This window comes from Ictalurus punctatus, chromosome 11 (genome assembly GCF_001660625.3).
Source record: "Ictalurus punctatus breed USDA103 chromosome 11, Coco_2.0, whole genome shotgun sequence".
Lineage (NCBI taxonomy): Eukaryota > Metazoa > Chordata > Actinopteri > Siluriformes > Ictaluridae > Ictalurus > Ictalurus punctatus.
This window is the reverse complement of record NC_030426.2, coordinates 6096511-6123511: the sequence shown is the minus strand read 5'-3', so window position 1 is coordinate 6123511 and position 27001 is coordinate 6096511. Positions and strand designations below refer to the sequence as shown.

The following is a 27001-nucleotide window of genomic DNA, read 5'->3' as shown; positions in this document are numbered from 1 at the left end:
ATTATTATTATTTATTTATTTTTTTTACTACATGTTAACATGATGAAAATCACAACCTGTTATTAGCAAAGTGATTTGTATTTATTATTGAGGTGGGTTTTTTGCTTGTTTGCTTGATTTGAATGGGTTTAATCCAAACCTCAATAACTCAAAAACAAGCAAAACAATAATATTAATGTGAACCTAATATATTCTGGAAAGTTCAGGAATAGAAATTTGTCTAATATTGTTCCAATTTAAGTAATATTCATGAAAATGTTTATTGTAGGGGTCTGTGGAAGTTTATTATTTATTTATTTGTTTATTATTTTATTTATTTATTTTTTTACAGAAAAAGGTGTCCCTGGCTACAAAATGTTTGAGAACCTCTACATTTACACTGATGGTTAAAACCAGATATCCCTGAAGGTTTTGCAACACATCTACGTTTTGAGACCAGTTAGAAGAAATTCAGTATATTACAGTCGTCCCCCCTCCCCCCCCTTTCATTTTAATTGTAATATGATCCATGGTGTGTTCCATTTTATAGTCCTATTTTGTTTAGTAGCATTTGCAGATAGGGGGCAGTATTGTCTGAAAATGACCCTATGAAACTGTGCAGTATATGTACAGTATGAAAGATTGATAGTTGCCAGATGGATCGTGATTAATCTGGATTTTGTTGCTAAAACCAAGACATGCCAAATTACATGGGGATTGAAGACTGATTTCTCACTAGCTACATTGTCCAAAATAGGTCTAGTTGAGCAAACAGAATATGCATCCTAGTCTACAGTTGGAATGACTGCAGCAGCCTGATTTTCCATCCTGTGCCACCACTTCCACCTCCATCATCTCCTCCAGGGTGTCATCATCATCAGCTTCCTGTGTCCCCTCATCCCAGGCTTTCTGCATTGGCTCCACTGACCACAGTGGCACATTTACCCTCTGCAGCATTTCCTGGAGCAGGGCCTCAATCTCCAGCACATGGCCTTTCAGGTCAGGCTTCTCCCTGCACTCTGTCACCACCCAAGGGCTCTGCACCATGGCAGCACGACCTGCCACCTCAGTGCCTCCTCCAGAGGCACCTGTGTTAACCAGGGCATGTTTGTCCTTCTGCACAGCAATGGGAAAGAGCTCCTGGAGTGCGGTGACTCTCTTGAGCTCATGCTGGAAGTTCTCCAAAGCGCACAGGAGCAGCACCCAGCTGCGCTCGACCTGCACGCGGTCATTCTGGCCTTCCTCTGTCTCAACCAGCAGCTCCAGCAGCCTCCGGTGCAGCCCTGGAACATGAGCATGATAAAGAAAAAGCAAAATATTCTCATCATTCTTTCTTTAATATTTAATCAACTTTTGCCTTTTAAATCAGTAGACCTCGATCAGAGTTATGGACTTCGACCTGGAAAGTTTACGCATGTGTTTAGCCAATGTAGCCTGAGATACCAATGGCATGTTGATTTTCTCAGTAGAAAACTGGTGTCAAATGTATTAGTTTGGACTTATCACAGAGATGAAGTTTTCTTGTCCATGCAATTATTATGTTGACTCCTACAGCTATACCAATAATGATGTAACTGTGCTGAATTATCCAGTCCCTCCAGGATTTTGTGATGGCAGAAATGAATGCGAACTCAACTGCAGTATTCGGAGGAGTTGTGATTTTTGAAAATTACCCCAGATTTTCCGCAAAAGTGGGCCAAGATGCATCATGTGATGTCATCACAACCCGCATTCAACCAAAGCCCTTTTCTATTTGCTTATCGAACATGAGTACAGCTAAAAGGTCTCATTTGCCAACAAACATCACTGTGAAAGACAATTTTGTGCAATTTTGCCAATTCAAGAAGTTTTCCACAAAAAAAGCACAAAAATGAGAAATAAGCCACAGCAAAATTGAGCATTTTTGGCACAAAAAAAAACCTCTGTGTAAGCCTATATAGACTGATTATTAAAGCTCTGTGCAAATTTTCTTTAAGTCTGCAGATAATTGATCTTGTTCAATTTAATGTAAATGGAAGCTTATGCGCTTCTGTAAAATAGTCATTTTAATATATAATACATACATATACAGTACATTATAAAGTAGGGGTCATGCATTTCAGCACAGTTTGCTGATTCACATAATCAAAGACTGATTTAACTCATGAGTTAATAAACATGGCTCCAGCACTGGAATTGATATTATGTGCCATTATTCCTATATCCTAATGTACAATTTTTTTCCCCTATAGGGACCTGGTTGAAAATATCAAGAAAAGGAGAATATTCATGAGAATACTGTGATTTGATGGAGCTCCATCATCTTTGTTGTTAAAAAGATATACACCATGAAATTGAATTACTTTCACTGTTAAGTACATTGGAGACTTGTGTACAGTGTGTGCGTGTGTGTGTGTTTTGTTTATTAGCTAAAATCAGTGTAATAATCTTAGCATGGCACTGTGTTTGTAAGCAGGTATTTCTGTCCACTTTGTATTTCTGATTTCAAAAGACTTGTATAGTGGCTCTGCTCTCCTACCTGTACATATTTTATGCGCCTGTCCCCTGGTTTCCTCCAGCTCGTCTCTCAGAAGGCTTCCGTCTGTGTTACTCCCTAAGCAGGTGGCCATTTGCTGGAAGCAGGCGGTGAGTTTGATGAAGGCGGCCTGCGCCTGCTCACACTCACTTACAAGCCTCTTCCTGGCTTGGATCTCTCCCACTGACCTCCGCCACCGATTCATGCTCCGCCGATCGCAACTGGTTAAAGTTTTAGCACATCTGGAACTGGGTTCTCGGGCTCAGCGGCAGCCTGATCGTCTTCCAAAAATAACTTTGGGTGAAGAATCTTTCCCTAATGTGCACGCTCCCAGCTTTAGAAGACTTAGAGCTAATTATGATATCTCTTTCCACTGAAGTGTATTCCTGTATTACGTTATTGTTAAATAACCTTTCTATATTTGAACAAATTGTATTATACACATTATAAATTGTCTTGTGGCTCAAATGCTTTTGGCATAGATTGTACAAGTTCAGTCCAATATTTATTCCTTCAGCTACTGAAATAAACTACGATCTTTCAACGTAAAGATCACATTTTTTAGGATATTGGTTTGCAAATATAATTAGATACATTCGACAATTAATGAGTGAGCTATTCTTATACCAAATCACATAAATATGATATACTACCAGTAAGAAATCAATATAAACATGAGTTTTAGTGTTTTGTGTAAGATTATTTAAGTTCCATTAAATTCTAATCTAATATCATTGATAAGTGAACCAGTATAGTTGTAGGCTTTAATTTTTTATATTAAAATTAATTAATTAAAATCTAACCATTACCTTAGTCTCAGTCAGGATGCCATAATTTCTTCTCATCCTCACCATTGTGTTGACAGACGCACATCTCAGCTTGACTACATCTGAGCTGAGTGATGGTAAACACTCTGTCATCACCCAGCCCTCCACTTCCTTTCCGATGGCTTCATGGAAGCTGTTGGCCTTCGGGGAGTCTTTCTTCAATTAGGCCCGAGCAGTGCAGCTGATGCTCTCCATACCAAACGACTGCAAACGTCACACATCTGAGGGAGACCTCATCTTAAAATAAACACCTAATCATGGAAAGAGGAGTAGTCTTCATATTGAATGAGGTTAAATCCATGTTTGGCTTCCTTTGTTCCTGTGTTTTGTATGTGTGCTTTAGGCGCAGTTAATTGCCATCCGGGAAAACGGCGTGGGACTGCAAGGGATCCTTTGATGACCCCCCCGTGGCTCTTCAGGCTTGTTTGAACGCAGTGTGTAGATGAGGAGGGCCCTTGACGCTCACACTATCCCGCAGGTGTAGTATCCTCAGCAACCTCACTCATATTAGCTCATTCAGTTAGCAAAACATCAGAGCTGCAATAAGCAATTTCTTAAAATGAAGCACTCCTATTCACACATGCGCCATTATTATTTTTGCTTTTTTCGGTTGCCAAATTCTTTTCATTATTTCAATTTGATGACTGCCATTATCAACCCCACACGACCTACAGTATGCTTTCACTTAATGTTTCCGTCATTCTCAGTTTATACGCTTGTGCTCGGAATTTACACACCTATTTACATTTTTAAAAAATTGTGCAGAATCTGCAAAATGTTAATAATAAAAAAATAAATAAATTAGGGATTATAAAAATGGCTCTTTTTTTCTTTAATTAGTACTACCCTGAAGAAGCTATTTCACATAACAGATGTTTACATCTAGTCCATAATAACTGTATTTATACAAATGAACCAGTTCAAAAGTCTATGTACGCTTGAATGTTTGTACTGTGCATTTTTACCTGGATGATCCATGACTGTTTTTATGGTTTGTGATAGTTGTTCATGAGTCACTTGTTTAGAACAACCTAGGGACAACTATTGTATGACAAAAGGACCAAACATTCACTGATGCTCAAGAAGGCAACGCGATACATTAAGAGCCAGGGGGGTGTTTAAACTTTTGAACAGGATGGTCGGTGTAAATTTTATTTTGTTTAAATATCTTTTTCATTTAGTACTGTTCTTCAAAAGCTAGATAATATATTTACATGTTTCCCAGAAGACAAATTAATAACAATAATACACACCAATCATCCTGTACCCCGCCTTGTGCCCGATGCTCCCTGGGATAGGCTCCAGGTTCCCCGTGACCCTGAAGGAAGGATAAGCACTATAGAAGATGGTAACGACATATCGTATTAAGAATGAAGTGTAGGTAAACTTTTGAACTGGTTGATTTGTGTAAATTCAGTTATTATTGTGTCTCGTGGACTAGATGTAAACATCTGTTATGTGAAATAGCTTCTTCAGGGCAGGACTAAATAAAAAACACAATGCATTTTTTATGATCCCTCTTTTTTTTTTTACTTTTTTTAAATTATTAACATTTTGCAATCATTACAATTTAGAATTTTATTTTCCACCCTCATTCAGAGTTTCTTTTCATTCATTAAGACAGGAGTACTCGAAGAAAATTCAGAAAGTTCCCGTTACATAAAAATCCTTGCTTATAAAAGTTTGAATAAGCAATTAACATGACTATTGTTGACTTGAATGTTGATGATTAGTTTATGGGTGTAAGTCAGACAATCTAAAGTAGTTATGTTTTGTTTCTTAGTGGTGCTTCATGTTACCACTTCTAACCAGCGTTATCATCTCTGAACAGGCGAGACATCCGTTTTGAATTTAACACAGGGCAATAAACACGCACTTCTCGTTCCATTTGTCTTCCAACATTCTGTTTTTGTTGACGACTTTTAAAAAATGATGAAAACTCTCCACTTTCTAGGTTTCTATTTCTAGGTTACTATAAGTACTATTTTATTTACCAGTTGACGACTTACAGTCTGATTGATTGATATCCATTAGGTTGTGTTTCCAATCTTTATTGAATATCTATTAACAGTTCGGATGATCTGAAGGCATTTGTTCATTCTCATAGCAATGACAAACACAGTATTTTATATATACAACATTAAAATATAGCTTGGGAATTTGCATGCCTTACAAAGGCAACTAGGAACTGTGACAAATATATGGAGACTATATATATATATATATATTTTTTTTTTTTACACAACAAATGGATTGTCAAAAGTAGGAAGGACACATTTTTACATTATGGAACAACGTCCATAATTTCCATGTTAGATATGAATCTCATTCCCTTATTAGTGGTATGTAAAAGGATCACAGTCATGTTAAGCCTGAGCTAACAGGTACGGAATAAAAACAAACAAACAAACAAACAAACAAATCAACAGCAAATTGAGGCAGCCGTAGCTCAATACAAACAACCTGCACTGGATGTCAGGGTGTAACTGCTCATTCAGATGTATGTATTGCCCGAACTGAAGGTGGTTGAAAGTTCACTTTTAAATGCTGGTATATTCCAGTGCAACAGTAGATGAGCAGTCAGAGCAGAATGAACAGATCTGTGATTTTGGCTTGGTTCACACTGTCTAAAGACTGACAAATCACACACAATCTATCAAGTGTCTATGTGGCGATGGCCTCCATGATCTCATGGCACAGGCACTGACAGAAGCCGTAGAACACGCAGAGGACGAGGGTGGAGGGAACCAGGCTGACCAGGATCACTCCCAGTGTGAGCTGCTGAATCATGAGCAGATATATGCCCAGGGGAAGCGAGCTGAAATATAGCAGGCAGAGGAAGCCCATGACAAAACGCGGCACAGAGCGTGACGTCCACGCTCGCCACTTCTGCACAGGCACGTGGCACGGCAGCGAGTCCAAGCTAGCCGGCCGATACAGACGCACCATGTTCAGCATGCCAGTGGAGTCGGGAGAAGTTGACTCGCCTGGAACCTCCATGATGGTGATGACCAGGCAGTCTGAGGAACTGTGAGCCTGCTCTCCTCCACCTCCTTCCCCACCTGTTCCTATTTCTCCACTTAGACTGTTTGGGGTGAGCAGAACCTCACCCACAGGCATTGATCCGCTCTTCCTCACTCGCTCCTGGTAAGAGAGGATGGCCAGGATATTACTGTCATCCTGCAGGAGCCAGATTTCCTCATCGGGTACATGCGTCTGATGGCGGCAGAATGGGCAGCTGACAGTGCCAGGTGACGATTCCATCTCGGCCATCTTCTTCAGGCAGCGAGCGCAGACACGGTGCAGGCACGCCAGTAACTTCGGCTTGCGAGCACGTGCATCATAGCGGCTATAGCATATCTTGCACTCTAGTTCCTCCACCGTGTAGAGCACGCCTTCCGAGTCCGACTTGCTACTCATCCTGAGAGCAGGAAGTGGGGAACGCGATGGGAAATTTTCAAAACGTAACACTAGAGCAGTATCTAGCTACTCTTGCTGGGTATAATGTTGTTTTGGTTGTTTTTTTTCCCCCCGATGGTGTGTTAACAGCAGGGCGTCGTTTTCAACACAGCGTTTATACTGCTCTGATGTTGACAGCCGAAGACAGGAAAATAGCTTGTTGTAAACAGTGGAACATCAACGTAAATCAATTAAACACTGATGGCCTGAAAACCAGTATTATAATTACACATCATTCACAGTAGTACATGCACAGTACAGCAGACTTTCCGTGCATAATACGTATATGGATATATATATATATACTGAGGTGTTTTGTTTTTAGAGTTCCTTGGAGTCATGAACATAATGACGAGCAGTAAATGAAACACTTGTTATGGAAGAGGTGCTAATGAAATGTTCATGGGCCGTTGCTAAATTCATTCTAGTTCAGAATCCTGAGACAACACTCACTGCTCACTGGTCATCCAAGAGCAATATGTGAATTGGCAGAAATGGATTGTAGTCTAGGTAAAAGCATCCTGGAACGTGTCTGCTTTTGGCAACAGTTAAAGAGGATCGATACGACGCGTGTTATGAGATGCGGCACTTGGCTTCGTCCTGAAACAAGAACACAGACAAAACAGTGACAGATATAATAAACAAACGTAATAATTCTATAGTACATACGTAATTATACTGTGTAAATGTAATAATACATAATATATACACAATATTTAGTTTCACTTAAACAGCTATTCCGCTGTCATTATACTCTCAGTGTAAATGATACTGATGATCCCCATGAGTGAATCTAGAGGAGAAAAGGAGCATTACTGGTATCCTTGACTTGCCCTTCAAGTCAAGGACAAAAACCTTACAGTGTGCCTACACGCCTTTTTATTTACATCATCCACTTTCATCAGGTCCATACTGTCAGAAATACAGTATAAAACTGTCACTTACTTCATAACTGTGTTTGTGCACGCGTCGTTTTCACAATTTATGACCTAGGAACGGACAGAATTATAGTGGTGGTGTTGTATGTCCGATTTTTTCACTTAACAAAAGGACTGAAAAACTGCACAGGCTCCTGGAGAGACTAATAAAAACCCATGGATGCAGCAGGTGTAGTGTGATGCGGTCCAGCTTACGGCGCTAGCTCCGGGAAATGGTTGTAAATGTAAATTGTAAAATTTTAATTCCTTAAGAGAATGTTTTCCACAGGTCTATAGAAACCCACAGCTACTGTATAACTCAAATACACGAACAGCTCCTTTACCACAGTGTATATCTTTTTTTTCTCTCCCCCCCATGTCTCTCTCTCTCACACACACACACACACACACACTCACAATCTCTCTATCTCAGAGCGCAGGTTGTTAGAATTTGAGCTAAACTATAAATAGCAGACCCATGCTCTAGGAAACACATCGAGCCTAATAAAACACACAGCCCCCCACCAGTACCACCAAATGCCCTTGATTACTGTGATAAAGAGTATCCTACTCCATCTTGGTCACACACACACGCACGCACATCCAACCCTCAAGCAGACAAGAGACAGAAATTATGACTGTGACTTTGTATGGCAGCTTGTCTCCAGGGGACATGATGCAAAAAGCTTACGTAAATTGCAGCATGTGATTTACTGAACACAAGCCAATGGGCTTTGTCCTGATGTCTGGGACGCAGAGATGCAGTTGGTAAAAGACATAGTTTTGCCAGCCTGAATTCACTACCTATTAAAAATGCAACACGCCAATACATGCCTTAGGGCACGTCCGCATTTAGCTTAGTAATCAATGTAGCTGACTCTTCAGTGCTACATGTTAACTGCGTTGTACAGACATCTAACCTACTTTAAAAATGGCACAGAAAGGCTACTTTAATGGCGCCAATGAGGAAAATCACACATTTGTGTGCTTTTATTTGTGAATTTTCATCATGTATGGCCATCTTTGTTCAGGAGCTTTATCCGAATGGAAATTCAAGGACTTCAGCATCCCAGCCTGACCTCGGTCCTGTCATGCAACATAAGCCAGCAGACACACAGCTCAAAGGTCTATAATAAGACCTTCCTGAGAGCCTACACTCCTGGGCAGAAAAAAAAACAAAACGGGCCAAGCCAAAAATGTCAAATTATTGTATTAAGCTTGAAATGGTCTTAACAACAAATCATTGGTCAGGAAATTAGCAGGAATTAAACAAATAGATAAAGTGAGTTAGTGTGGGATAGCTTTACCTTTGATTTCTTTGAATGTTTAAGCCTTGTGGGTAAAATTACAGACAGCTGTTTATTCTATATATATAAATACATATAATTATACCTTTGTGTACAAGAAGACTATATAAGTGAATCCCCCTGTTTCTAGCTTTTTCCCCAAACAACAAAAGTAAACGAGTAAATGCTGGCACAGGAGCTCTCAGGAGTGCATTCGTTTAATTCTTGCTAATTTCCTGACCAATAATTTGTCGTTACGACCATTAAACCATTTTACCTCGGCACATATATTTTTATTTATTTATTTATTTTTGCCCAGACTATCTCAGTCTGGTGCTGAAATCTCACTCACCGAGACAACTTAATCACAATTATCATAAATAATATGTTGACCAAATATTGCATAAGACTTCTTGTTTTTCATGGATGCTCATCGAGTGTGTTTTAATGCGCGAAAGTGGCAGAGAGGTACTGGTAGAGATGCCAACAACGTAACAAACACCATCTGTGTTCCTGTCCTGTGGTCAGAAATGACACAAACTTACCATTCTGTGCCAACATTTTTACCTCCCTTTGGGAGCATGTTTCTTTAAACATTCATTTAAAGGGATACGTGTGTGATTTCTACATATGATTTCCTATCTACAAGCCTTAATAACAGTTTAGTAAGGAATCCCCAAAACAACAAAAAGCAATAATAGGCTGATCTGATTAGTCAAAAATATAACAAGTAGAGGGTGAAGTTTAAAAAAAACAAAAAACAACACTTTAGTGTTCTGACTCTAATTTCCTAAACTCACAGTAAATTAAATAAGTGTATTATAATACAGTACTATTCCTTTGATCAAGTACTTTCTCACCTTTCTATTTTTATAACACTTGTTTAGTCATTTATTTATTTCTTATTTTACTCTGAATCGCTTTACACGTATATGATAATGAGGAGGTATGGGTGTTAGATTGCTCCATGGGGGTCTATTAGGCTTGATATTAATGGGTCAGCGTCACTGTCAACCACACCGTCTTTATCCAGCAGTTGTTACAAAATTAGAATAGATTACATGTTCTCATCAGTGTCAACATAACAAGACAAACCCCGACGTATTTTCAGAAAAATTCAACCAGATTCAAAATGCCATGACGTGATGACGTTTGCCTCTGGGTTTTGCCAACTAGAACATTTACAAATAGTTTGCGCTACTTTTTCTGCAGTAGTTTTGTGTTTCTACAAGGGTTTTAGTGACAGAATGGTCAAATATGAAAACCTTTTATGCTTTTATGTCTCATACATACAACTGTTGCATTCCTGTGTGATAACTTATCAACAATTAATAATGAACTGTCTTTTGTCTATGTATTTATTCCATTCAGCCACATGAGCGCCTAGCTCGAACCAAATGTGATCAGCTGGAATAGAGTCACCGCTGCAAACCCAAAATATATCATTTTATTTATTATTTAAATAATTTATTATTTATTATCAGCTCCCTAGTTTGCTACTCAGGACACTGTTCAGAGAGTCAGCCATTTCAAGGCAAAACCCTTCCGGTATACTGGAACGTGCGCTCCCTACAAAATCCCACAATGCATCACAAAAACCAGGGAGCATCGATATTCACTATGTTCCCTTACAGGAAATGACATCATGTTTTCTGAAGCCTCTCTCTCGGCTTGAAAAAAACAAAAAAAGGGTGACGAACTCTCAGCCAACTTTGTCTAAAAATATTAGTAGTTTGTTCTCGTTGTTGTGGCTCTCAGATGACTACTTCCATTAGTGATTTTTAACTTCATTTGACGTTCAATATACGGATTGTTTGAGTCTAATGACTTTAAAGTTTTTAATTATTCTTATTTTTTTGAAACTCCACTAGCTAGCCTATGATCCAGCTTGAAGTACATGACAGAAGCGCATGTGATTAAAGCTAACAAATTTATACGGCATATAAAACTGAAATATTTGACATTTTTGATGACGTTTTACAACGCGAGTACGTAATCATGTTGCCGGAAATTGAGTTATCTGTGTCCCAGTGTGTAGTGAGCCAGGGCCCTTAGCAGTGCCCGAACTAGTGTACAGGACATACTGATTCACGACCTAAGGATCTGATAAAGACATCCCCTTTATAGATATAATTAAAATCATTTTTGAACTAACTCTTTGATATTTTTTTTGTACTGAATTATACTTTTGACTCATTAGACAATGCATTTGTGTTTCAGCTTCGGTAGCTGAAGTTTACTTTAAAAACACTGCACACAGACAAAGCAGAACAGAGGGAATGTGATCCAAATGCCCAGCTATACGTTTTACTGGATTCACTATTGGTGAGAGTCTAATCAAAATAGCTTTTTTTAAACACGTAAAAACATGCACAGATAAGGCTTAAATTTTGATTTAATGCTGCATTTTATTTTGTTAAAAAAGAACAAAACATGATTATTAAGTCTGCAGTGAGTCGCTCTGACAATACTGTTATATTCACAGGCAGTGCTGTGTCTGGGGTGTTGGGTTGCTATTGTATAGTACGGGTATTATCAGTCCCTCCATTTTGCTACCGCAGAAATGAAGACAAAATCAAGAGAACTCCTCGATATTTACAGGAGCTTGCGGATTTTCAAAATTACCACAGATTTTGGCCAAGACGCACCACGACACCTGTCACAACACGCATTCAGCCAAAGCCCTCTTCTATTCACGGGCATCAAACATGAGTACGGCTAAAAGGTCTCATTTACCAACAATCAGAAAGATCGTGCAAAACAATTTCGTGGAATTGCAATTTCGCCAATTCAAGCAGTTTTCTGGAAAAAAAAAAAAAAGGACAAAAAAAACCTCTGCAAATTGCATCGCAAATTCTGATAAAAGCCGCAGCAAAATCATGTATGGACTGAATTATACTGTATTTAAAGGATTCAGGACTGAGGGAGTTTTGACTTCAAAAATATTGACAGGCTGAAGAACAAAATACAGACAGAATGGAAGCAACCAGGTAACTTGCGTCGGCTTTGGAGCTGTGAGGGAAAACATCGAAATTCACATCATGGTCCCAGCTGAGCAGAATGCTGCAAGATTACAGCAGAGCAACCCTTATTCTGTAGGGTGTATGCTGTTTTATGCCACCGAATGAGCACACTTACACCAACCTAGGTGATTCTAGGTGTTTTGCGAGTTCACCTAGTGCTCCGTTAATGTGACAGTCATGTTTATGTTCACGGTAAAGTATCATCCATGTGTCATTCTCAAAATACTCGTAATATTGAAGTAACAATAATAATGAAAGCAGACAATTATAGAATGTGACCAAAAGTTTGTGGACACCTGACCATCATACCCATATGTGCTTGTTGAACAACCCATTCCAGATTGATTCCCCCTTTACTGTTATAATAACCTCCACTCTTCTGGGAAGCCTTTCCACAAGATTTTGGAGCGTGACTGTTGGGATTTTTGTCCATCCTGACACGAGCATTTATGAGATCAGTCACTGATGTTAGGTGAGGAGGGCTGGGATGTCGTCGATGTTTTATGCCATCTGTAAGATGTTCGCTGGGGTTGAGGTCAGGGCTCTGCACAGGCCGCTCAAGTTCTTCCATGTCTTCACGGACCTCACTATGTGCACAGGGGCATTGTCATGCCGAAACATGTTTGCGCCCTTTAGTTCTATTGAAAGTAAAATGCAATTCTACATAATACAAAGACAATTCTATACAATTGTGGCAATAGTTTGGGGAAGAACCACATATGGGTGTGATGGTCAGGTGTCCAAATATTTTGGGCATATACTTGGGCCACATCACAAAGCACAATAATTTGTCAGACCTCTATTAATGTCACTAATATGTAGACATCCTATTTAGTACACAGTATTCAGATTGGGATGCAGCATAGAATTCTCTCTGAATGTGTTTACTTGGCAGTCTCGGCTATGAGATTAATCCTCACATAACCAACAACAGAAAAAACCTGTAGATTGCAATAGCCTCTTTTGTACAAGAGAAGGAAATTCTAGTGGCTCTTAAAATGCCATAAATTTTTATTAAAACCAATTTGACTCAATATGATATCAAGCAAACTAACAAGGGGAAAAAACCCAGACAATTCAATAAGAGCGAGAGAGAGAGATCATGGAGTAAGTGGACATCTAAAACCCTTGGTAGGTTATTTCCTTTGTGTGCAGACAAACATATATATTCCACAATCAGCTGAATAAGCCATTCAGTCCCAGGTGGTTGTTTAATGTGGTTCAATTAGTTCTAGTTTCTGAATGAGTTTGAACCCTTAAGCAGACACATAAATAAAATTGATAATAAAATGACTTTTCAAAAATCCCCCCTTTTTTTTTTTTGTTTAAATCTTATGAGTCATCTTTGATGACACATTGCCCCGCACTCTTAGAAAAAAGGGGTTCTTCAATTCTTAAATTTCTAAAGGAGTTCGACATGGAACCCTTTCTGATAGTGAAACTCTCTGTTTTAGGTTTTTACAGAAAACATTTAAGGACCCTACATAGAGCATTAAGAACATTCCCCCAAGAGGGACAAGCTATTTATATATATATATAACCTTTTAGAATTTTCTATATTTCTGCATAAATATGAGCTAATAATCATCAAATTTTCACACAAACTCTAAAAGTAGACACTGAGAACCCAGTTAAACTAATAAGGCAAAAATATTATACTTGGTCATTTATTTATTGAGGAAAATGATCCAATATTACATATCTGACAGTGGCAAAAGTATGTGATCCTCTAGGATGAGCAGTTAATTTGAAGGTGAAATTAGAGTCAGGTGTTTTCAATCACTGGGAGGACAATCAGGCCTGATCGATCTATCAGTCTAATCTTCACAATACATGTTTTTGGAAGCGCATCATGGCACGAACAAAGGAGATTTCTGAGGACCTCCATCAGGCTGGAAAAGGTTACAAAACCATCTCTAAAGACTGATTTCACCAATCTACAGACAGACAGATTGTGTACAAATGGAGGAAATTCAAGACCATTGTTACCCTCTACAGGATGATCAACCAACAAAGATCACTCCAAGAGCAAGGTGTGTAATAGTCCACGAGGTCACAAAGGAACCCTGGGTAACTTCTAAGCAACTAAAGGCCTCTCTCACATTGGATAATGTTAATGTTTATAAATCCACCACCAGGAGAACACTGAACAACAGTGGTGTGCATGGCAGGGGTGCACGCAGAAAGCCACTGCTCTCCAAAAAGAACATTGCTGCCCTTCTGCAGTTTGCTGAAGCTCATGTGGACAATTCAGAAGATTATTGGAAAAGTGTTTTGTGGAAAGATGAGACCAAAATAGAACTTTTGGTTTCCATGAGAAGCGTTATGTTTGGAGAAAAGAAAACACTGTATTCCAGCATAAGAACCTTATCCCATCTGTGAAACATGGTGGTGGTAGTATCATGGTTTTGGCCTGTTTTGCTGCATCTGGGCCAGGACGGCTTTCCATCATTGATGGAACAATGAATTTTGAAGTATACCAGCAAATTCTAAGGGAAAATGTCAGGACATCTGTCCATGATCTGAATCTCAAGAGAAAGTGGGTCATGCAGCAAGACAACAACCCTAAGCACACGAGTCATTCTACCAAAGAATGGTTAAAGAAGTATAAAGTTAATGTTTTTGATCATTATGATAATGGCCAAGTCAAAGTCCTGACTTTAATGCAATGGAAATGTTGTGGAAGGACCTGAAGCAAGCAGTTCATGTGAGGAAACACACCAACATCCCAGAGTTGAAACTATTCTGTTCTGAGGAACGGGCTAAAATTCCTCCGAGCCGACGTGCAGGACTGATCAACGGTTACCAGAAACATTTAGTTGCAGTTATTGCTGCACAAGAGGGTCACACCAGATACTGAAAGCAAAGGTTCACATACTTTTGCCACTCAAAGATACGTAATATTTAATCATTTTCCTTATAAATCAATAAATGTCCAAGTATAATATTTTTGTCTCATTTAAGGACTTTGATGATGACTTTTGTCTCATTAAAATCTGATGATGTTTTAGGTCTTATTCATGCAGATATATAGAAAATTCTAAAGGATTCACAAACTTTCAAGCACCACTGTATTAAAAAAACAGGAAATAAATATTTATAAAAACAATTTAAAATAACCACAAGTATAATAATGTGTTAGTTAATTTGCTTGTTTGTTAAAGGAGTGTACTTACAGATCCAGTGGTCACTGTCTATAGTGCTGTGAAAAACTATTTGCTCATTCCTGATTTCTCCTGTTTTTGTGTATATCTCATGCTAAATAGTTTTATATCTTCAAATACAACATAAAATAAAGGCAACTTGAGTAAACACACAATACAGTTTTTATATATATTTTTTTATTATTGAAGCAAAAGAAAAAGTTATCCAACACTTATCACGCACGTGAAAAACTAACTTCCCCCTTAAACTTAGACTCTGGTTGTGCCACCTTTAGCAGCAATAAGTTCAACCAAACTTTTCCGATAATTGGAGATCGGACTTTCACTTACTTCTAGGACTAGGATTTACTCCTATGCTTTGGATCATTGTCTTGCTGCATAACCCAGTTGTGCTTGAGTTTCAACTTACGAACTGAAGACTGGATATTCTCCTTTAGGATTTTCTGTTGGGGAAAGAAAAATTCATGTTTCTCTCAATTATTGCAAGTTGCCCAGGCCCTGAAGCAGCAAATCATCCCCACACCATCACACTTCCACCACCATGCTTGACCGTAGGTATGAAGGCATGATGTTTTTTTTTGTGGAATTCAGTGTTTGGTTTACGGCACATGTAAAGGGACCCCCGTCTTCCAAACAGTTCCACTTTCGACTCATCAGTCCACAGAACATTCCCTCAAAAGGATTGAGGATCATCAAGATCTGTTTTGGCAAAATTCAGGTGAGCTTTAATGTTCTTCTGGGTTAGCAGTGGTTTTCGCCTTGCCACTATTCCATGGATGCCATTTTTGCCAAGTGTCTTTCTGATATTGGAGTCATGAACAGTGACCGTTATTGATGAAAGAGATGTCTGTCGTTCCTTTGATGTTGTCCGTGGCTCTTTTGTGATTTCCTGGATGAGTTGTCACTGTGATTTTGGAGGAATTTTGGAAGGTCGGCCACTTCTGGGAAGGTTCACTACTGTGCTGAGTTTTTCCATTTGGAGATAACGGCTCTCGCTGTGGTCCTCTGGAGTCCCAGAGCCTTTGAAATAGCTTTATAACCCTTCCCAGACTGATGTATTTCAATCACCTTCTTCCTCATCATTTCTGGAATTTCTTTCAACTTTGGCACTGTGTGTTACTGGATAAGACCTTTTAACCAACTTCACACTGTTGAAAAAGTTCTATTTAAGTGATTTGATTGAACTGGGTTTGCAGTAATCAGGTCTAGTTGCATCTAGTCCAGCTGAACCCCATTATTAATGCAATTTCATAGATTTGGGGAATTAGTAACTATGGGGTCAAATACATTTTCACACAGGCCCAGTTGGTATTGGACAACTTCTTTTGCTTCAATAAATAACATTATCATTTAAAAACTGTATTTTGTTTACTCCGGTTGCCTTTGTTTTATCTATTTTAGTTTGTTATAGTTTCTGAAACAATTTAGCATGAGATACACACACAAAAAAAGAAGAAATCAGAAAATACTTTTTCTCAGCGCTGTAAATTCTAATAAACCCAGAACACTGCAGGATTAAAGAAGATTTTGTGGTCAGATATAATGTCGACCAGACATTATGCATGACTGGAGGAAAACCTTTAGACTTAATTTTCCATAAATCACTAATGGCAAATTCAGTCTGGCCAAATTTGTCAAACTTACTTTGCTTTATCTGTCTTTATAAGTGCATACACTAAATGTCAACAAATTGTTCACAGTAGGTTTTTTTTTTTTTTTTTTTTTTGCAAGTATTATCAACAACATTAAAATAATAATAATACATTCCAGTTTAACCATCTATATATTTTAATTACATCATCCTATAATTATAAATTGGCAAATTTAATTGTGCATTTGTGAATAACAGTAACGTCATGCTTTATTATTACATTTAGTCCTTTGGAGAAAAAAGCCACTGCAATAAAGCGGTTGATCCATCTGTCTGGATCTTTGATGGACCGCAGAATGGGTTTATGAAAAATTGATCAATGAAGCTCTGGAACGTTCAATTTTAATGACGCATTTAATTCGTACCGTCTCCCTCTCCTCATGTTGCCCAGGAGAACGCTTATGACAGCACTGCATTTTCCACAAACAAATACTCTTCCTTACGGAGTTCTCAGAAAAAAAAAAGATGATACAAATGACTATTAAAAACAAAACAAAACAATTATACAATGGGCTTAAAATGTTTTAGCAAAATAGCATAGTGGCATAATATAATAATATTTGGTTCAGCAGTTAAGGTTCTATGCTAGTGAGCTAAACAGCCAAGTTATGTGCTTGGAGTGGATTCTTCCTCATTTATTAGTCATTTTGGATAAACGTGTGTGCCAATAAATGAAGGACTAATGGATTTACTGCAGTGGAACAATTGCCAAATCAAAACAATCACCTTTAAACACTACATACAACCTCCTACGGCACTGGATAATGTAACATATCCGAAGAACAACAAACTCAAAGTCTTTTTCACACTATTCACATTTAGACCAAATTACCATTGCCAAATCTCACAGGTCTACCTGCAGGCCTGCTCAAGAGTTTTGTCTGTGCCACATTCTAAATTTATCTCCTGTCTCTTTAACGGACAACCTGCAGTGAGAGGACGTCTCTCTCTTTGCATTGTGATTTGACAGGACAGCTTAGTGGCACTCTCACATGAGACAAGAAGTGCTTGATAAATCCGCTCTCGTCCTCCCCACTGTTGGCTCAGAGCTGTCACGCTGACTGAAAGGTCATTAGTGGCCTAGTTTTGATACCACTCCCTTTTTGGGGCTCAAAGGAAAGAAATGTGCCTTTAATTCCAGACCTACATTGTGTAGCCCTTTGCATGTCTACTACAGTATAAACGATGGGAATAGTGCACATGTTCCCAGAAGACTAGTTCAAACTCCCAGCAAGTCTCTAATAAAGTCTGTGAGATTGAGACACACTGTTAATTATGGTGCAGTGTCGATTACCTTAGAGGTGTTCCTGATCTTCTCGTCCTCGCCATTTAAGTCATTTAATCAGTGTCTTTCTTACATTCTGTCTTTACTATACAGTATGATCGACGTTTAAGCTAACGTCCTAAGCTAAACTGAGTATAGTGCTTGTGTCTATACACTTATAGGGAAAAAAGGTTCAATCAAACACTCTAAAAAGCTTTTCATTTTTGCCCCATCTGCAGAAACCCTTAACAGGTCTGAGTAGAAGGCTACAACAGGTTTGCTATTAGTAAACCTTCAGAAATGTAAGAACAGTTAACGATCCATCCCATCCATACATTTTCTGTAGCGCTTATCCTATACAGGGTCGCAGGGGAGTCTGGAGCCTATCCAGACAAGGTGGGTACGAGGTGGGGGACACTCTGGACAGAGTGCCAACCCATTTCAGGGCACCATCGCACACATTTACACACTACAGACAATCTAGAGATGCCAATCAGCCTACAACGCATGTCTCTGGATGGGGTGAGGGGGCGGAGTACCCGGAGGAAACCCCTGAAGCATGGGGAGAACATGGCGTGAATCGAACCCCCAACCCTGTAGCTGCGAGGCAAACGTGCTAAACAAAATAAACACAGTGACCATGAACGTGGCTGTCACATTTATTGAGCAGTAGGTGAAAATACCAAAAACCTCTCGTTCTCAACAAGAGCTCGCCTTTTATCTCGCTAGTCTTTCCCTTTCAGATGGGCATTCCAAAGCAGAACATGTTTAAACAAACAAACAAACAAATGACCGTGCGATCGAACGGCATTTACTGTCATTTCGAGTCGACTTTCAACAAATCAGCAAATTATTCAACTATATAAGGCATTTTAATGAAAATCAACCCTGCTGGGAAAAAAACAAAAAAAACAAACCAACAACAACTGAAACCATCACAGAAATGCTAATGTTTCCCACTATAAATACCATTAAGCCATCAGCTAACCATTAAAACCATTATGATTACTGGTGTCCACTACACATTAACATGCTACCATTAGAAGGCGACAAATTACCAGTAGAGACCCACAGCGATCATTACAGTTTCCATTAAAAACCGATACAATTCCCATTATAACCATTAAAAACCTTACAAATTCTATGAGGGTTTCTATTGTTGTTGTTTTTCAACCCCTAGTTTCTATTGCAGGGAAACACTGGCCTAGTGTGATTAATCCTATTCCTCTATAAATGATCTGGCTTGAGGCTCGGACTCTGTAGATGCAGAAGAGCTCTGCTGAAGTCTCAAAAACGCGTCCATGTTTTGCCTGTGGTGTTTTGTTGGTTTATTTTTTTATTTATATTTGATTTTTCAGTGGCGTCAGTGAGCCTACACTCCCTTCACAGCCTATCTTTTTTTTTTTTTTTTTTCAGACTAAATGGATGAATATTCTGGATGATCAGAAGGATGGAAAGTCAATCTTTCTCTTCACGTGTTGCCACACAGTCCAACAGGTACATGGCGTTTAAATCGCACTGCACACATTCCCCCCTCGACTATAGCTAGAGAATGAATGATGCACCCGAACACATCCTCATAATCCTCCTTAATAATCCTCCTTAATAATCCTCCTTAATAATAAGACTGGACCCTGGATCACGCAGCCACACAGATTGATCCAGTCGTTCCCATCCCATGGTGTCATCACCTACATGAGGAATCTCTAAAACAAGGTGCGTCCCTGTTGCTTCACCGAGTGAACCTCACATGATCGTTACATGATCAGCAGGTACTGACTTACAAGCACACATCAGACGCGTCGTGAGATGATGTGCATCACATCCACACTGCCGCTCTGATTCCCAGCTGGATTAAGGTCATTGTGATTCTTCTGCTCGGTGAACGTTTAGTGTACTTACCCCTCTGATCCTGAATTAGGGGATGGGGAAAGCGGGTGTGCGGTCCTCATCAGGATCAGGAGCTCGCGCGAGCAACATGTCCGTGTTCAGAGCGCTGTGGTGAGTCAGAGTCCGTGTCGATCAGGATGCCGATGTCGGATGAGGCCGAGCGGAATCGCGCCATCCCCCTCACTGATCACTGCGGTAGCGCTACAGCATCCCAACTCACACACCGGTTACTGTGGCAACACGAGCCCGCGGCCAGAGACCTGCCGAGCGCGTGCACGAGAGTTCACAGAATTAACACACACACACACACATACACACACATACACTGCTGCATTAACACTCTCACATACACACACTGCTTAATTAACACACATACACACACACTGCTGCATTAACCCACACACAGCTGAATTAACACACACACACTGCTGAATTAACACACACACACACACACACACATACTGCTGCTTTAACACACACACACACACACACATACTGCTGCATTAACACACACACACATAGACTGCCGCATTAACACACACTTCTGCATTAACACACACACATACACACACACTGTTGCATTAACACACACACACACACACACATAGACTGCTGTATTAACACACACACTGCCGCATTAACACACACATACACACACACTTCTGCATTAACACACACTGCCGCATTAACACACACACACACACTGCCGCATTAACACACACACACACACACTGCCGCATTAACACACACACACACACACACTGCCGCATTAACACACACACACACACACACTGCCGCATTAACACACACACACACACACACTGCCGCATTAACACACACACACACACACTGCCGCATTAACACACACATACACACTGCTGCATTAACACACACACACACACACACACTGCTGCTTTAACACACACACACACACACTGCCGCATTAACACACACATACACACTGCTGCATTAACACACACACACACACACACACTGCCGCATTAACACACATACACTGCTGCTTTAACACACACACACACACGCTGCTGCATTAACTCACATACACACACACACACACGCTGCTGCATTAACACACACACACACACACACACACACACACTGCTGCATTAACACACACACACACACGCTGCTGCATTAACACACACACACACACACACACACACACACACACTGCTGCATTAACACACACACACACACACACACACACACTGCTGCATTAACACACACACACACACACACACACACACTGCTGCATTAACACACACACACACACACACACACACACTGCTGCTTTAACACACACACACACACACACTGCTGCATTAACACACACACACACACACACACACACACTGCTGCTTTAACACACACACACACACACACACACACACACACACTGCTGCATTAACACACACACACACACTGCTGCATTAACACACACACGCATTGCTGCATTAACACACACACACACACTGCTGCATTAACACACACACTGCTGCTTTAACACACACATATACACTACTACATTCACACACACACACACACACACACACACACACCTGCTGCTTTAACACACACATACACACACACACACACACTGCTGCTTTAACACACACATACACACACACACTGCTGCATTAACACACACACGCACACACACTGCTGCATTAACACACACACACACACTGCTGCATTAACACACACACACACACACACTGCTGCTTTAACACACACACACACACACACACACACACACACACTGCTGCATTAACACACACACACACACTGCTGCATTAACACACACGCATTGCTGCATTAACACACACACACACTGCTGCATTAACACACACACTGCTGCTTTAACACACACATATACACTACTACATTCACACACACACACACACACACACACTGCTGCTTTAACACACACATACACACACACACTGCTGCATTAACACACACACGCACACACACTGCTGCTTTAACACACACACACACATACACAAACACACACACACTGCTGCATTAACACAGATACACACAACTGCTGTAACACACTCTTGCTGCATTAACACACACATACACACTGCTTAATTTACACACACACACACACACACTGCTGCTTTAACACACACATATACACTACTGCATTCACACACACACACACACTGCTGCATTAACACACACATACACACACACACACTGCTGCATTAACACACACACACTGCTGCATTAACACACACACACTGCTGCATTAACACACACACACTGCTGCATTAACACACACACACTGCTGCATTAACACACACACACACACTGCTGCATTAACACACACACACTGCTGCATTAACACACACACACACTGCTGCATTAACACACACACACACACTGCTGCTTTAACACACACACACACACTGCTGCATTAACACACACACACACACTGCTGCATTAACACACACACACACACACTGCTGCATTAACACACACACACACACACACTGCTGCATTAACACACACAGACTGCTGCTTTAACACACACACACACACTGCTGCATTAACACACACACACACACACACTGCTGCATTAACACACACACACACACACACTGCTGCATTAACACACACACACACTGCTGCATTAACACACACACGCACTACTGCATGAACACACACACACACACACACTGCTGCATTCACACACACACACACACACACACACACAAACACACACACTCACACACACACACTGCTGCTTTAACACACATACACACACACAAACACACTGCAGCATTAACACACACACACACACTGCTGCATTAACACACACACACACACTGCTGCATTAACACACACACACACACACACACACACACACACACTGCTGCATTAACACACACACACACACACACACACACACACTGCTGCGTGAGCATTTGCATACCTGAATTAACACACACACACACACACGCACACACACTGCTGCATTAACATTTGCACTCTTCATTAACATTAACACACACCACTGTATTATAATTTACAGACCTGAATAAACTCAATACAACACAATAGTCTTGCATACTCTGTTTAAAAACTTCACACACATGTGATTAAACAAATGAAGATAGCAAATATAGTAACAAGTGCACTATATGGACAAAATGTTTGTCATCAAACCCATATGTGGGCCTTCCCAAACCTGTCACAAAGTTGGAAGCACACAAATGTACAGGGTGTCTCTGCATGCTGTGGCATTAAGAAATGCCTTCACTGGAACTAAGAGGCCCAAAATGTTCCAGCATGATGATGCCCCTGTGCACATATCGAGGTCCATAAACACATGATTTACCAAGATTGGAGTGGAAGAACTCAAATGACCTGTACAGAACCCTGACCTCAACCACACTGAACACCTTTGGGATGAACTGGAACGTTGACTGCACACCAGACCTCCTCACCCAACATCAGTACCTGACCTCGCTAATGCTCATGTGGCTGAATGAGCAAAAATCCCCACAGCCACGCTCCAAAATCTAGCGGAAAGCCTTCCCTGAAGAGTGGAGGCTGTTATAACTGCAAAGGGGAGCTCTAACTCCATGTTAATGCCCATGGTTTTGGAATGGGCATATATGGATGTGATGGTCAGGTGTCCACATACATTTGGCCATATAGTGTACGTTACTAAACGTGCAGCAATAACATGCAAAAAAAAAAAAACTGCTGAAAGACTCATCAAAATTAGACCATTTAATACAGAGTGCTTATTAATTTTCATATGATCTCTACAAAAAGAGCTACAGAAACAGACTAAACAATGCAGATCGTTTATGGTTGCATGGGACAACTGGACATTTCACCATCATCATCTAGTCACACATTCATTTGTAGAACACTCTGATTTGTAGTCATCATTCCTCCTACATGATTTACCATAACTTAACCCCATAGAGCATGTCGAAAGTTTATGACCATCATCCACATGATCAGATGTCACTCCTTGGTGCAATGGATTCCTGCACTTATCAGCTGAATAATGTATCTTTTGATGTGTGATCAAATGAAGTAGGATAAAATAACAAGCTTTAACTATATATGTCGACACCCAGATACTTTACAGTAAGCCATATACATTTTCTGCATCAGCGAATTCATCCATCCATCCATCCATCTTCTATACCGCTTTATCCTTTTCAGGGTCACGCGGAACCTGGAGCCTATCCCAGGGAGGGATATCGCAGGGCACAATCACATGCACACTCACACACCCATTCATACACTACGGACCCTTTAGACACGCCAATCAGCCTACCATGCATGTCTTTGGACTGGGGGAGGAAACCGGAGTACCCGGAGGAAACCCCCGCAGCACGGGGAGAACATGCAAACTCCGCACACACAGGGTCCCGGCGGGAATCGAACCCCAGATACTTTACAGATACTTTACAGATACAGAACCAGATACTTTACAGTAATCCACATACATTTTCTGCATCAGTGCTAGAATTGATTTATTTACATATTTATTTATTCAGAAATATTCGTTTGTATCTGCCTATACTATACAGTTATGATCACAATACCAATTACAATACAAAACGAAAACAAACAAACAAACAAACAAAAAAACAGTAATGCAACCAGTTGTTAGCATTATTTGAAGAGGTTTGAAAAGTGAATAATGCTTGTTAGTACGTATAAAAATGTGCACTACGTACAGTGCTGAATCACCACAAGTATCCATCCATCCATTTTCTATGCCACTTATCCTACACAGGGTCACAGGGGAGCCTGGGTGGGTCTTCGGGTGCTTGGACCACAGGGCTGGGGACAACCTGGATGGGATGCTAACCTATTGCAGGGCACAATCACACACACTACAGACAATTTGGAAATGCCAATCAACCTACAGCGTGTGTCTTTGGGCTGGCAGGGGAGAGGCCGAGGTGCCTGGAGGAGGCCCCTCCAGTGTGGGGAGAACATGCAAGCTCCGTGCACACGGGGCAGAGGTGGGATTTGAAACCCCAACCCCGGGGGTATGAAGCAAACATTTTAACCACTAAGCCACCGTTCCCCCTCCACCACAAATATGTGGAATTCAAACATCTCATATTTTATATCTCATTTCGATTAAGCCTATTGCAAAGGCATACATCAAAAGGTAGCCTAACTTAGTTTGCTACTAGAGCCAGGGCTTATATACCTAAACTGTACTAAATGCCAAGCCCTAAATGAGCAAACTGAGTGTATCAATTATACAAAAGGGGTCAAGAATAATCATTTCAAGCCACATACAGTGAAGCAGGGAAACTTATTTGCCCACGTTGACAGGTCCGTGTGCTTGTCGTCTACAACACAGTGGTTCTCAGCACACTAATGAAGTAAAGTACTTCACTGACGCACTGTAGTAAGGTTTAAAACACATCCCTGCACTTGGATAGAAGTGGAGGAGGCCAGCCTGAGGAGCAGATGAAACTGGCAGAGGTCATCCTACATCAACAAACAGCTGAACAAGTCATTCCCACCTGTTCAACACACAACTCATCACTCTTCAGTGTTTGTTTTGCAAGGAAAATCCCCACCACGGTACAACGCAACGTCGCCATCTTGTGGTTAAATTCTGCGTGTTTTCGGAACAGCGTTTTCACTGAACTTTAACTTGACAAGAATAATTCAAACAGAGTCCTTCCTGTTTATATATCAACAAATTGATAGGCTATAGAAATTGATGCATAAACATACAAATTGATAGCCTATATATAAGTATATATATACTTACACACACACACACACACACACACACACACACACACACACACACACACACACACAGTATGTCACAAAAGTGAGTACACCCCTCACATTTGTGTAAATATTTGATGATATCTTTTCATGTGACAACACTGAAGAAATGACACTTTGCTACAATGTAAAGTAGTGAGTGTACAGCTTGTGTAACAGTGTAAATTTGCCGTCCCCTCAAAATAACTCAACACACAGCCATTAATGTCTAAACCGCTGGCAACAAAAGTGAGTACACCCCTAAGTGAAAATGTCCAAATTGTTCCCAAAGTGTCAATATTTTGTGTGGCCACCATTATTTTCCAGCACTGCCTTAACCCTCTTGGGCATGGAGTTCACCAGAGCTTCACAGGTTGCCACTGGAGTCCTCTTCTACTCCTCCATGATGACATCACGGAGCTGGTGGATGTTAGAAACCTTGTGCTCCTCCACCTTCCGTTTGAGGATGCCCCACAGATGCTCAATAGGTTTAGGTCTGGAGACATGCTTGGCCAGTCCATCATATTCACCCTTCAGCAAGGCATTGGTTGTCTTGGAGGTGTGTTTGAGGTTGTTGTCATGCTGGAATACTGCCCTGCGGCCCAGTCTCCAAAGGGAGGGGATCATGCTCTGCTTCAGTATGTCACAGTACATGTTGGCATTCATGGTTCCCTCAATGACTGTAGCTCCCCAGTGCCGGCAGCACTCATGCAGCCCCAGACCATGACACTCCCACCACCATGCTTGACTGTAGGCAAGACACACTTGTCTTTGTACTCCTCACCTGGTTGCCGCCACACACGCTTGACACCATCTGAACCAAATAAGTTTATCTTGGTCTCATCAGACCACAGGACATGGTTCCACTAATCCATGTCCTTAGTCTCCTTATCTTCAGCAAACTGTTTGCGGCCTTCTTGTGCATCATCTTTAGAAGAGGCTTCCTTCTGGGACGACAGCCGTGCAGACCAATTTGATGCAGTGTGCAGCGTATGGTCTGAGCACTGACAGGCTGAACCCCCACCCCTTCAGCCTCTGCAGCAATGCTGGCAGCACTCATATGTCTGTTTCCCAAACACAACCTCTGGATATGATGCTGAGCACGTGCACTCAACTTCTGTGGTCGACCATGGCGAGGCCTGTTCTGAGTGGAACCTGTCCTGTTAAACCGCTGTATGGTCTTGGCCACCGTGCTGCAGCTCAGTGTCAGGGTCTTGGCAATCTTCTTAT

General features: G+C 40.6%; 2 protein-coding genes across 2 annotated transcripts; both read right to left on the bottom strand.

Annotated features, from left to right (window-relative positions):
- Nucleotides 1-511: 511 nt before the first annotated feature.
- Nucleotides 512-2787, bottom strand: zgc:109913 (regulator of G-protein signaling 9-binding protein). The gene is made up of 2 exons (XM_017479497.3): nt 2498-2787; nt 512-1262 (listed from the first exon to the last, which is right to left on the bottom strand). Exons 1-2 carry the CDS (start codon nt 2697-2699, stop codon nt 739-741), a joined length of 726 nt encoding a protein of 241 aa, XP_017334986.2. The 5' UTR covers nt 2700-2787; the 3' UTR covers nt 512-738.
- Nucleotides 2788-5388: 2601 nt separating this feature from the next.
- On the bottom strand, nt 5389-20195 carry LOC108271763 (E3 ubiquitin-protein ligase RNF182). Its single transcript, XM_017479498.3, has 2 exons — nt 19988-20195; nt 5389-7380 (listed from the first exon to the last, which is right to left on the bottom strand). Exon 2 carries the CDS (start codon nt 6739-6741, stop codon nt 5986-5988), a length of 756 nt encoding a protein of 251 aa, XP_017334987.1. The 5' UTR covers nt 6742-7380; nt 19988-20195; the 3' UTR covers nt 5389-5985.
- Nucleotides 20196-27001: the final 6806 nt, after the last annotated feature.